Source organism: Dasypus novemcinctus, chromosome 2 (genome assembly GCF_030445035.2).
Source record: "Dasypus novemcinctus isolate mDasNov1 chromosome 2, mDasNov1.1.hap2, whole genome shotgun sequence".
Taxonomy (NCBI): domain Eukaryota; kingdom Metazoa; phylum Chordata; class Mammalia; order Cingulata; family Dasypodidae; genus Dasypus; species Dasypus novemcinctus.
Genome location: NC_080674.1, coordinates 54,225,444 through 54,240,123, shown reverse-complemented (window position 1 = coordinate 54,240,123; position 14,680 = coordinate 54,225,444). Strand labels below are relative to the sequence as shown.

The following is a 14,680-nucleotide window of genomic DNA, read 5'->3' as shown; positions in this document are numbered from 1 at the left end:
ACACACACACACGAGGAGAGCTGACACATCAAGAAGATGCAACAAAAAGAAACACAGATTCCCGGTGCCGCTGATAAGGATAGAAGTGGTCACAGAAGAGCACACAGCGAATGTACACACAGAGCAGACAAGGAGGGGCAGGGAGAGAAATTTAAAAAAATAAATAAATCTTTATTGAAAAAAAGGTTGTTATGAGGAACATACACTGCTAGAGGGGTCAACTCAACAAGAAGACATAACAATGGTAAATGTATATGCAGCTAAGAGCAGAGCCCCAAAATATATGAAGCAAGTACTGACAGATTTAAAAGGAGAAATAGACAATTTTATATTAATAGTAGGAGATTTCAGTACACCACTTTCAGTAAAGGATACAATGTCTAAATAGTAAATCAATAAGGAAATAGAAGGCTTGGACTATACTCTAAACCAGCTAGACCTAACAGACATATATAGAACACTTCACCAACAGCAGCAGAATATACATTCTTCTCTAGTGCACATAGATCTTTCTCCAGGATAGATCATATGTTAGGTCACAAAACAAGTCTCAATAAATTCAAAAATATTGGAGTCATACAATGTGTCTTCTCTGATCACAGTGGAATGAGACTAAAAATCAATAGCGGGGAAGTGGAAAATTCACAAATACTTGGAAATAAAACAGGGTAGTCTTAAACAACCAATAGGTCAAGAAGAAATCACAAGGGAAATTAGGAAATATCTTGAGGCAAATGGAAATGAAAACACAGCATACCAATACTTACAGAACTCTGCAAATACAGTTTGGAGAGGGAAATTTATAACTCGATATGTTTACGTTAACAAAGAAGAAAGATCTCAAATCAGAGACCTTAGTCAAAATTAGAAGCTATAGAAAAAGAACAAACTAAACCCAAAGCAAGCAGAAGGAAGAAAATAATGACTATTAGAGGAGAGATAAACTAATTAGAGAAAAAAAATATCAACAAGGAGAATCAACAAAACCAAAAGTTGGTTCTTTGAAAAGATCAGTAAAATCAACCAACCTTTAACTAGACTGACAAAGAAAAAATATCAGAAATGTAAAGGGACATTACTACTGATGACATAGGGGAAAAAAAGGCTTATAAGAGGATGTTTTGAATCATTATACACCAACAAATGAGGTAACTTTGATGGAATGGACAACTTCCTAGAAACAAACACCCTACCCACACTGACTCAAGAAGAAATAGAAGATCTCAACACACCAGTGATAATAAAGAGGTTGAATCAGTCATCAAAAACCTCCCAACAAAGGAAAGCCCAGGACCAGAGTGCTTCACAAGTAAACGTTACCAATTTCAAGAATTAACACCTACCCTTTTCAAACTCTTCCAGAAACTTGAAAGAAGGGAACACTAACTCATTCTGTGAGGCAAACATCACCCTCATACCCAAGCTAGATAAAGATAACACAATAAAAGAGAACTACAGAACTATATTCCTTCTAAATATATAGGTGCAAACGTCCTGAACAAAATGCTAGTAATCCAAATCCAACAACACATAAAAAGGATTATGCACCATGTTCAAGTGGGATTTATCACAGGTTATGCCAGCATGGTTCAACATAAGAAAATCAATAACTCTAATACACCACATTAATAGGACAAAGGAAAGTAACCATGGGATCATCTCAGTTGATGCAGAAAATTCATTTGACAAAATCCAACACGACTTCTTGATTAAAAAACACTTCGAAAACAAGGAATAGGATAAAACTTCCTCAACATGATAAAGGACATATGTGAAAAACCCACACCTAACATAATATTTAATGGTGAAAGGCTGACACCTCCCTTTCTAAGAACAGGAATGGGACAAGGATACCCACTGTCACCATGATTATTCAACACTGTACTGGTGGTTGTACCCGGAGCATTTAGGCAAATGAATGAAATAAAAGAGAATCCAAATTGGAAAGGAAGAAATAAAACTCTTTGTAGATGGCATCGTTCTGTATAAGGAAAATCTTGAAAAATCCACAAAAAAGGTGCTAGAACTAACAAATTAAACAAAATGGCAGGGTATAAGACCAACATGCAAAAATTATTAGTATTTCTATACACTAGTCGTGAGCAATCTGAAAAAATCAACAAAGCAATTCCATTTAAAATAGCAACTAAATTAACTAAATATCAAGGAATAAATCTAACCAAGGATGCAAAGAACTTGTACACATTATTAAATAAATCAAAGGAGACCTAAGTAAATGGAAAGACATTCCATGTTCATGGATTGGAAGACTCAATATTGTTAAGATGTCAATTCTATCCAAAGTGATTTATAGATTCAACATATTCCCAATAAAAATTCAAACAGCCTTCTTTGCAGAAATGGTAAAGGCAATCATCAGATATATATAAAAGGGAAAGGTATCCTGAATAGCCATAGCCATCTTGACAAAGAACAAAGTTGGAGAACAGACACTTCCCAATCTTATAAATTGTTGCTAAGCTAGAATAGTCAAAACAGCATGGTAGGGAAGGGATGTGGCTCAAGCAGTTGGGCACCTGCTTCCCATGTGAGAGGTCCTGGGTTTGGTTCCTGGTGCCTCATAAAGAAGATGAGCAGATGGCACAACCAGCAGATGCCTCAGCCACTTCAATGAACAGTTGACACAATGAGTAGGTGCCGCAAAGAGCAGACTTTGCAGCCAGCAGGGAGCAGATGTAGCTCAGGTGGTTGGGCATTCACATAACCACATGGGAGGTCCTAGTTTCGGTTCCTAGTGCCTCCTAGAGAAGATGAGTAGACACTGAGCAGACAACAAGCAGACAGATGAGGGAGCCATCCCGGGGGCGGGGGGAGGCGTGGTTTAAATATAAATAAATAAACAAACCTTTTTTAAAAAACAGCATGGTACTGACACGAGAGAAATATATAAACCAGTGGGATGGAATTGAGAAATTGAGAATTCAGAAATTTATGCCAATGGATTTTTGACAAAGGTGCCAAGTTATTATAATTGAAAGAATAATCTCTTTAATACATGGTGCTGGGAAAATTGCAAAAGAATGAAGGTGAATCCCTAACTCACACCATAAACAAAAGTGAACCGAATACCTGAATATAGATTCAGAACTCAAACTTTTAGAAGAAAATGTAGGGAAGCGTCTTCATGACTTTTGTTAAACATGGGTTTCTTAGACTTTACACTCAAAGCACAAGCAACAAAAGAAAAAAAAAAGATCATTGGGAGCTCATCAAAATTAAAAACTTTTGTTTATTAAAGGACTTGATCATGAAAGTAAAATGGCAATCTACTTAATGGAAGAAGATATTTGGAAGCCACATATTCAAAAAAAGGTTTGATATCCAGAATATATAAAGAAATCCCAAAACTCAGCAATAAAAAGACAACCAATGGAAAAATGGGCAGGAGACTGGAATAGATATTTCTCCAAAAATACACAAATGACCAAAAAGCACATGAAAAGATACTTAACATCATTTGCTATTAGGGCAATGCAATTTAAAATCACATTGAGATACCATTTCATACCCACTGGAATGCTTACTATTAAAAAAAAAAACTCAGAAAATTACAAGTCTTGGAGAGGATGTGCAGAAAAAGGAATACTTATTGTTGGTGGGAATGTAAAATGTTGCAGCCATTGTGGAAGACAGTTTGTCCCTCATTATTTATGTGTAGAATAATCATATGACCCATCAATCCCACTACTAGTTATGTACCTAAAGAATTGAAGGCAGGGACTTGAACAACAGATATTTGCACTTTGATGTTCATAGTGATATTATTCATAATTGCCTAAAAATGCAACTAACCCAGGCTTCCATCAACTGATGACTAGATAATTAAAATGAAGTATATACATAGAATAGAATATTATTTGACTTTAAAAAGGAATGAACCGCTGATCCATGGGACAACATGGATGAACTTTGAAGACATCAAAGAAATAAGCCAGACACAAAAGGACAGATATTGTATAATTTCAACTAATTGTATGAAATAATTAGAATGATCAAATTCATAGCATCAGAAATAGAATATAGGTTACCAGGGACCAAGGTGGGAGTAGGGGATGAGGAGTTAATGCTTAAGTTTTACAGAGTTTCTATTTGGGTTGACCGAAAAGTTTTGTTAATGAATGGCAGAGATGGTAGCACAACACTGTGAGCATAATTATCGTAACAGTATATACTTGAATGTGACTAAAAGCAGAAATTTTATGTTGTATATATGTTACTAGAATAAAATTTAAAAATAACAACATAGGATTATTTAAACAAATTTGACACCTGTTGTAATAGATGGAGTATAGTTAATAGTTCAATTAGAAAAATGTTTTTCCTGAATTGTAACAAATGATCCACAATAATTCAAGTTGTCAATTATAGGGTGCTATATGGGAGCCCTGTCTTTTCTGCATAATTTTTCTGTAAACCTCTAGCTTCTGTAATAAAACAAAAAGTATCAAAGTGTAAACCTAACCTAAACTGTGAACTTTAGTTAAGAATATAATTATAGTAATATTGGTTTATCACTTGTTACATATGTACCATACTAATGCAAAATGTTAATAGTAGGGACAAGTGGGGGGTGGGGGAGAGGTATATGGGAACTCTGTACTTTCTCATGACTTTGATATAAACTTGCATCATCTGCTTTAAAAAAATAATATTTAAAAAGTTAAAAAATGAAAATGTTAACAAAATATGTAATTCTAATATGAGGTGGGTTATAATTTATGTACCGTAATCTCTTGGATTGTGGAGTTAGATGTGATGGAAAACTGCCAGACATTAACTTTAGATATTAGTTGGATTCAAAAACCCCTATAGATTTGATATTTTCTTCAACATTTCTCTATACTTGGTGTCTTTTTTACAATTAATTATATTTGTATAGTGAGATTATGTATTATTTTATGAAATAAGGCAATATGAAGAAAAAGGAATATTATATTTTTCCACAATATACAACTGTTTGGAAAATGGTATTGCATAATGTTGAGTTATCAATTTATTTTAGAAATTGTGAATTTCTAGTGTAAATATGAGCTATTGAAAATAAATCTTTATCTGCTTTGCAAAGAGGATTTGAATATCTTATGTATTTTTACAAGTTGTGTTGCTAATTGCTTGTTTGTTTTTGTTTTCTTATTTTAGGTTTTAGTATAAAAGCAGTGCCATTCCAGAATGCCATCTTGAATGTAAAAGAACTTGGAGGTATAATTTTTAAACTCATTTCCATGTCTAGCTTTACTTATACTAATTTTGTGTTAGGGTATTACATATAATTAAAACATAGCGGTAATTTATTCTAAGAGGTGATTATTTCCTTTTTTTCTTGATAATATATTTCTTAGAAATATTTCCTTTTTATATGTTTTAAGAATTGTTGAAGAGCACTAAGTAATATAAACTGTTTTCTTTGCATGAATAAAAAAAACTCTACTACTAGTAGAATTTCATAAGCTATATACCTGTTTCAATTGGTTATACCTGTTCAAGAAATTTGTTCTTTTTAAATGGAAAATATTTAGAGAATTTTAATATAATCATCAAAAGATCAAATATGTACTATGCATGGCATAGAAAAATATTTTAGATTAATTTACATTTATATTGCAGGTTTATTGTATTAGATCTTTTTTAAAGTAAAATTCGTTCTGATAATAAATCTTTGCCATTGGATTCTTTGCTGGCCAAACACATTTATCGGAAAGGCTGTACCCCAAACCATATATCACTCAGTCTTTCATTGCACTCTCTGCCTAGCATTTTTCGGTTGTGTTTTATGTCAGTCAGGGTCTTAACCCTATGTAAATAGATTAACAAAGAAATCAGTCAATTCAGTGAACCTACTTAAATTCTCTAATTGCACAGGAAAATGGTAAGGGACCTGGAGTCAGTTTAATATCGATGAGTTTAGTGACTTAGAAGAAATTTTTGTTCCATCTCTTTAATCACTTTGTGGTATTGACTTAATCAGGTTTTGTTGTTGTGTTTTGGGTTTTTTTTTTAAGGTCGTTCTTAACTGTGGCCTATTTTTAGCTTGATGAAATTGAAACACCAATTTTATGCCATTGTGATTGTTTGAGTGCCTTATTTTTTTCTAACAATGTATTGGCTAGTCTTCTCAGGTGTCGTTTTCAGAGAGCTGTCTTGTGCTTTACAGATTTAATTCTGCCAGTCTGTTTTATAGCTACCTTTTACTTTTTAGTAATAACAAAATTCAACCACAGTTGATAAATTCTAATTTTCTTTTAAGACATTTGATTTTGTCACTTTGGCTCCAAAAATCATAAAACATGAATGTTCTTATAATACAACAATTTTGTATTGAATATTTTGATTTTACTTTTTGTGAATTTTTTTTTTGGTTGTTGTTGTTGCTATTTCTTCTTGGTGACAATAATATAACTTTTAAATTCAGAGACTGTTTTTGTTTGTCAAAGGGCTTCTGATGCAAAGTACCAGTAGTCTATTGACTTTTATAAAGGATTTATTTGGGATAAAAGCTTATAGTTCAAGGCCATGAAATGCCCAAATCAAGGCATCAGCAGAAATGCTTCCTCACCAAAGTCAGCTGCTATTGATCTTGGTGTTGTTGCTATGTGGTGAAGCAAGATGGCCACCATCTCCTCTTGAACTGCTCGGTGAGCCCAGCCTCTTGGAACCTTCTTGCTTAAGCAGTCCTGTCTCACATTTCAGAATCAAATATGCTGACTCCCTTTTCTTCTTTCTGTCTGAATGAGTCTCTCTGGGTTTCCCTTTATATCAGACCCAGCATTGGGGGTGTAGACTCAACCTGAGTGTACTCAACCTAAAGTGTCAGGTGATCCAGTCAAAGTCCCTGCAACTGAATTTAATGCAGTCAAAGGTTATCATACCCAGAGGACTAGATTAGTTTGCAAACATAATATTTCACCTTTCGGGATTCAAAAATAATTTCAAACTGCCGCAAAGAACATAATATAGTATGGAAATGGATGTAGCTCAAGTGACTGGGTTTCCCGTCTACCACATAGGAGGACCCAGGTTCAATTCTTGGGGTCTCCTGGTAAAGACGTGCCCCTGGGGCGAGCCAGGCCCACGCAGCAAGCCATGCAGCAAGATGATGATGTAACAAAAAGAGAGACGAAGGAGAGAGTCAAGGCAAGATGCAACAGAAACCAGGAACTGAGGTGGTGCAAGTGACAGGGAACCTCTCTCCACATCAGAGGTCCCCAGGATCGAATCCTGGTGAATCCTAGAGAAGAAAATGAGAAGAGAAGACAAAAAAAGAGAGAAATAGACATAGAAGATCACACAGCGAATGGACACAGCAAAAAACCCCAGCAGGGAGGCGGGGAGGGGAAGAAAAAAAAACGTAAAAATCCATGGAATCAAAATCTGTTTGAAAATTCTACTGGTTTTAAATGTAGTTTGTCCTGAATAAGTATTTTATTCAGAAATTTTTATTGAACATCTGTTAGGTGCAAGTGATTAATTGGATTGATTAATTTATAAGGTATTTATTATATATAATATAGTGACCGAAATAGTGAAAGTATCGAACAATTTTAAAAGGGAACATTTCAAAGAATATTTTATAACCTTGATTCTGTGCCACTGAAATTCAGTACAATAAAAGATCAAATCAGTGGATTAGAGGATGTTCCCAAGGAGGGTGTATTTTTGCCAAAATAATGGTGCCCAGACAATTCTGAAATGAAAATTGCAATAGAAAAGAATACCATGAGGCTTGACAGTAATGTTTTAGTTTGGATCCATTCTGTGGTGATAATCAAAGATGTAAGTAAAAGATTGAGCCTCAGATATTGGGACAGGTGCATCAATTCCAGGCTTATGAAATGCAGTCTTTTGGCATGCGTTGGTTTTGAAGAGCATATTTCTAGCCTAAGCCTAGAATCATCCACCCTCTCAATTTTAATAGCTCTGTTTTTGGTGTTGAGAGAATGTATCAAGGAGAAGATGACTTTCTGATTAGAGTCTAGCCATGTGTCTGTCTGTGTCTGATGCTCAGAGGCAAGTTTTAGAGGGAGTTCATTCTTAAGGTTCATTCACTAATTATTTTATTAGACTAGGTTGACTGTGCACTAGGTTATATCCTACCCAAGAACATGTGGAAGGCAAGGCTAACAAATGTTAAAGAAAGTGTAGCTTTCTTAGGATTTTGAGTATATCCTAGGTAGCAAGAGGATCATCTCAGTAGAAGGTATGTGACATTTGGGGTGAAGTATGACCTACTGAAATCAAGTTGTCTGAAAGGTGGTTTACCTGACCATGTATTTCTAAGTTGGGGAAGAAAGAGTTGCTCTAAAATCAATGCATGCTCTAAAATCAATGTGTGAAGATATGAGACTTATATTCCCCAGTAGAAAGTTGTTTAGATGGTAGGTTAAATAAGATTGTCAATCCAGGGGAAAATCCTGAATTCAAGGGAGAAACCCAAGAAGATAAGTGATAAAGCTAGATAGATACTGAGAGCCAGGACAGTGCTAGAGTCTTAGTGAGGAATGTATAGGTGGTTTTGCTTATCAGGTTAATTCAGGAGAACTGCATAGCCCCTGTTCTCTTATATCTCCCTGCAGATAGCTTTCCTCTATCCTATTCAGGTAATTCCAAGGCTTTCCATCTCCCCAAGCCCCCTGTCCAACCTTAAGTTAAATTTCTCATTTCTTCAAAATAGGAAGAGAGCTGAACTTACGCTGCTTATCTCAGAAGAGGAAATGGTATGGGATGAAATAATAAATGAATAATGGGATTATATTTAATGAAACTTATCTTTGGGGGATCTTAATAACAAACTATTTGTTGCCCACACACCTGATACATATTTTATGTGTGCATAAATATGTATATACACACATACATACACATATATACCTATGCATACATATATATGTATATATACATATATCCACGCATGCATATATCTATAAATTTTATGCCTTTATCAATTTTTTGTTTCTTGAAGATGTTTCCTGCATCTTTCACTTAAAAATTCCTATAATTCTTATTCATATATTATGTGATGTCTTCCTACCATTCACTCAGTCATGCTATAACAGTTAATTGCATGTCAACCATGATCCTAAGGACTGAGAATAAAAGGTATTTAAGCATAGCTCCTGTCTTCAAGGAACTCATAGTTCAGTGATGGAGACATTCATGAAAACAAATATTTGCAAAATGAAATTCAGGGAAAAAAAGGGAAAGTAAGTACAAGGTAAGTGGTGACTCAGAGCTAGGTCTAGCCAGTTCAGCTTAGAGGTATGATGGTGAGTTCTTCTTTTACTATTTTAAGAATTACATGCTCTTGACAACTTACCTACCAACACCCACTGGGCTACACCGATTATTATCTTTGTATGGAATTGGAACTCTAACTTTTCTTCTATTTTTTTACTTACTCCCATTTTTCTCCTCCACCCCACATTCTCATTTAATTTTTGCAACCACATGCCTAAAGAGTAGAAGCTATTTTGTCTCACAGGTAATGAAGCACAGGACACCAGGACACAGAGAGATTGATTGACTTGATCAAGGTTATTTGGAGGTAGTGATAGGACCCAATCTGAATACTTACTGGTATACTACAAACATAAAGCAATTTACCCAGTGTCTGGCACAAGAATAGTGCCCCCATATGTTATTGGCTGCTGCTTTTATTATTATTATCTGCATAATTTAAAGTCTGATACTCGCTGGTATTTTTTATTTTTTAATTAATGTTGTATTGCTAAAACATGTATACCTTTGTTCTTCTGTTCAAAACTTTTATATTATGTAATCTCTAGTTATTGTAATTGCTTTTATAATTTTTTTTTTTTTTTAAGTCCTTACTCTCTTATATAGACGTCTTTCAGGTCAAGTTCTTGTCCAGTTTCTGTCCCAGCTCCTATTGTTTACCTCATTTCTTCAAAACTGCCTTCTGTTTTCCCTTTCCAGACTTTCCAGAGTCTTCCGTAAACATTACATTTTCATCCACTCACCTATACTATTCATCAAATTATAATGCTGTAATATAGAGTGCACATTGTATGCCAAACTCGTCCTAAAATGTGATAGTGGTTTTGGTGTCAAGACAAGCCCAGTACGTGTTAGGGAAGACTCTTGTGTACTTCTCCTCTCTCCTTGATTCTAAGTCAAATATTACTTATTATAGACCTAGAACAAATTTCTAGGTTAATCCCTTCTTTACGTGAAGGGGTTTTCTAATACTAGCTATCCATAGCTAACTCGGAATTCAGATCCCTATGAAGGACATTCCAAGATACTGTGCAATGAACTGTTTCCTTACATATTCTTTTATTCAGGAGATTTTTGTTGACGCTATTCTATATTCCTTTTCTTTTAGTTTTAATTACTTTCTTTGCTTGTCTTTCTCTGGATTATTTTTATTCATTTGGATGTTGTACAAGACACCTAGTGCAGATCCTGGGGGGACAGAAGGATTTATTTATCTTTCTAAGGATTTTCCTTCCTGCTTAATGTCTAGTTTCAAAGCTCAGTTATTCTCTTTGATTCTAGGCAAGTCCACCTCTTTGTTTCTCTGTTTCCTTAGCTGTAAAATGTAGTGAAAATAGTTCCTATTCATATAATACTGTGAGAACTGAATTAACACTGAGAAAGTGCTTAGATTGGATCCTGGCACACAGCCAAAATTTATGGAAGATTTACTTTTATTATAATTACACTCCCACTCCCCTGCCCTCCAAACAACACATTTTCAATAAAATATTTTTCTCGTGGTCTCCAAAAATAACACAAATCACATATTGATAGTTCTTTTCCTCTCTGTGGTCATTTCTCTCTCCCTTGTAGGCAAGGTGATCTTTTCCTCATTATGTTACATCCGTTTAAACTGAAAAGCCACTGGGAAAGGACCTCAGTCGAGTCTTTTGTTTAACTGCCTAGCATATTTTTGGCACTCCACATGAGTTAATAATAAATGTTTTTGCCTCTCTCCACCTTATCACCTTTCCATCTGTTTTCAGAATTCACCTGAACAATCACTTTTAATCATTTGCCTTGTAATTGCTTTTGTTTGCTATTTCGTATATGTATTTTAACCACATTACTAAGGTAAGTGAAGGATCTGGCATTTCGCTGAGTAGAACGCAATCGTCCACACTGCAGTGCCATTGCAGCTCTGATCGTTTTCATCTCAAAAATTTCCTGTTCTTAATTAATATATACAAGCACATTTTTATTTATTAATAGATGTTTTGCTCTGGATTTTAAAATTTTATATGTGAATTCATAGAACTCCAAAGAGGAAATAATCCTTTTTTAATGCGTTTGTTTCATTATTATTTCTTGATAATGATCCAGACACCATAATATTCCTTTTTCATCCTCAAACTGAATTTAGGAGCTGTGATTGGTTTTGTTAAAGACATTTTTACCCCTTTCTCTAATATGCTAATGAGTTATGTCTGGATTGGCTCCCTGCCCCCATCCTGGCCACCATTTCCACCCATTTGCACAATTGACATTGGGAAAGGCAAAGAAAAGCTGAAAAGCAGTTAGCTGCTTTTTACGCTTCAGCATTCATTGCTGCTAGTTGTCAATCAAAAGGAAAAAAGTTCATGAAGATTTTATTTGCACTTTATTTTAACTTTTTTCCTCAAAAGAGAGGGCGACTTTCCTTTTTACAAGATGGTAAGGGCAGTGTAGAAAGTACAAGCTGTATTACTTTACCCATTTTTTCACCCCATGCAATAGTGGTTGAATGATTTTTGAGGATTGTCAGCTAAGTCATTTTTTTTTAAGGTTGCTTCATTCAACAGCCAAGCTGTTATATGAAACAGATGTTGACTCTCTCCTGTTTCTTTGTTTGCCTGGAAGAATATGCCTCCTCATATTGAAAGGTGCTGTTTGTTTGCATCCTGCTAGTTATCTTCGGGTACTGTTAATCTGTCCGGGTTATTTGCATTTCTTAATTTCTCCAGAAACTGTACAGGGCAAACTTCTTGACAGGCAACCCAGGGGGCACTGCTGCCTGCTTTTTAAAATTTCTGCCTTTTGTACCTAGGCCATTTGGTGTTTTTCACAAAACTAAAGTTTTGCTTCTTCAGTCTCCTTTTATTAAAACTTACTTTAGAAGGAAGAGCAGCACTTTAATTTTTAACTGTTGTGCTCTCATGGTTATGTTATATAGTATTCATTTTCCTCTCCATATCCTCCCCCCTCACCACCTAAGAGTGAAAACAGTTCAGCTAAATATCTATGAGTTTAATACTGTGACTGATTCTAAGAGTAATGCTCCACTACACAAGGAAAGAGGAATAAAGACAATAGAAGTCAATAAATTGGTAGTATATTATAAAAAAAGTAGCAGTGTAGGCAGACAGGCTTGATGAGGTTATTATGGCCATATTGCTTTGAAGGACAGGTGGAGGTGTGGAAATTTCTTGCTGGTGTAGCAGAGCATAACTTGCCAGTCAAAACTGTTTTAGACTTCCCCGGACCTGGGTTTCTTTGGAAGAGGCAGCAAGAAATTATGCCCCTGGCAAAGAGAAATGACATCAACGTGTGGGGTCCAGTAAGGCCATGTCCACAGAATACCTTATAACTGAGCTGTAAGCTAAATTACAGTCATCTACAAATAAGTAAATATGCAAATTCTGGTGGGTTTTTTTTTTTTTAAATGATCTTTATTATAAGGAAAATACACAGCAAAACAGGACTGGAAAAGGGGTTTGCATGGAAGATAAGGGAATACTTAATCATCACACAAGCTGCCCAAACATAGTTTCCTCCTAAGGGACTGGACCTTGCCTCACCTATCTTCTTTTTTATATAATTATAAGAAAGAAATGTGGTTCAGCAAGCAGAATTTAGCCTCAAAACCCTTTGTCACTCTCTGCATTTGAACTTCTTGTTGTTTTCTTATCTGCAAAATGTGAGTTTTAATAACTCACCCCATATATTTCCCAAGGGATTGGGTTGGAAAAGAAAAATTAAATTGCCTAAAGCTTCTCAAGAGAGATACTTTAAGAATAGAAGGTGATGTTTTCACTAATTCTCTTTTTATAGTCACAGATCCAGTTTGATATGTAATGTGGAATGGTACAAACTTCTTGATATAGTATTGTTTCCTTATCTAGGAAAAGAACCAGGCCTTTCTGGAATGGGAACAGCCAGTTAACTCCTGGCTCCCTGAGCTGTGTACTTTCTTACTTAGCCTTAAGCTATACTAGGGGAAATAATATTGGTATAAAGCCAAGTCACTTGGATGTGAGTTAAAAGGCCACAGCTATCTGAATTGGTTGAACAGGATCCCAGGGTGGTGGTGTTCAAGCATTTTTTACACTTGCTAAGGGAAAATTGAGCCAAATTGTCAGCAGAGCCAAATAAATGAATCTAGGGGCCCAGAGTCTGTTATTGGATGATGTAGACCTGACCTTAATTTTTGTTTTCTTCTGGAGAAATGCCCTAGTAAATTTTTTAAAAAGTGTCTTCTAGTCATAGTGTAGCATAGCGCTTATGAGACTATACACATATAGAATATTCTAGAAAATACTTTCTTGGCCTTTTGACTCTCTTAGTAATAGGGACTTCATGTGCCTCTGAAGTTTGCTGCTACATCAATTTGTTCTTTAGGCACAATCAGATCATTTCATATCTTCCAACTCTGCTAAACTTCCTCACAGAACATTTGTGTTGGGTCCTTAACTAAATTTTCTATCCCTTACAAGGGAAATGGTATTTCTGTTTCACCCAGGAGTTGCCATAATAGAAACTAATTTTCATTATATATTTGGTTTTGGTGTTTTGAGGCAACAGCTCTGAAAGTTAGATCAGTATTTTCCTCCAGTAAAACAAGCCACAGGACATTGGGCAAGGCACTTAATTTTTCTGTAGCTGTTTTCTTTTGTAGCAGCTGAAGATGCTGGTAACTGTTCTCCTGTACAACACAACTCATTTATTTTTATCTTGAAACTTAAAAGTATCTCCTTAGCTTTGACCCCTAGGAATCATAAAGCCCACCTCTAACAGTTTTCAGGATTGTACCGCCTTATTTTTCTCTATTTCTTTTTTACTCTAATTTATTCAGTTATTCATTTTGAAGAAAATGAAACCTTTAATTATAATCACAGAAACACACACACATGAAAGAACCATGAAAATATGTATATTTAAGATAGAGTTTGTAATTAATGCACGAAAACTGGAAAGAAAATTTTAAGTTTAAATATGTAGGTTTAAAAAATTAACTACAATAAAACTAGGATGACAATACATAAATGTTCTTTTATAAAGAGTATAAAAGGTTAGATATTCAGATACAGTAAATCTTAGAGAAGGGAGTAAGATATCTCTGGGATCAAGTACAATTTTAGCTTTTTCTGCCTTGCATGAGATTTTTCAGTGAGAATTTTTTTTTGGTGAGAAAAAGAAGCTATGACTTTTAAACCACTGTAAGAAGAGAAAGCAAAGAATATTTGATAAATTCAACAAAATACAAGAAAGACCAAAAATAGCAAAATAAAGCACCCATTTAAAAGTTATGATACATAGAAAACATCTGTATATATATCAGTAATCACAATACATGTGAGCAGATTAAATACCCCCCTTTTAGCATGGGTGGCATAAAAATACTAATTAAAACATATTTAGCTATGTTTGGTGACAAGGGACACTTCTAAACCAAAATGATGCTATAAAG

At 34.8% G+C, this 14,680-nt stretch overlaps 1 protein-coding gene across 4 annotated transcripts in view; it reads left to right on the top strand.

The window, feature by feature from the left end:
- The window catches only part of ARL15 (ARF like GTPase 15), a 442,869-nt gene that overhangs the window by 167,707 nt on the left and 260,482 nt on the right, over positions 1-14,680 (top strand). For all 4 annotated transcript variants that reach the window (XM_071208115.1, XM_058308932.2, XM_071208116.1 and 1 more), the window contains one exon: positions 5,161-5,220. In XM_071208115.1, the coding sequence (XP_071064216.1) occupies positions 5,161-5,220 (60 nt within the window). The remainder of the gene's footprint in view (positions 1-5,160; positions 5,221-14,680) is intronic.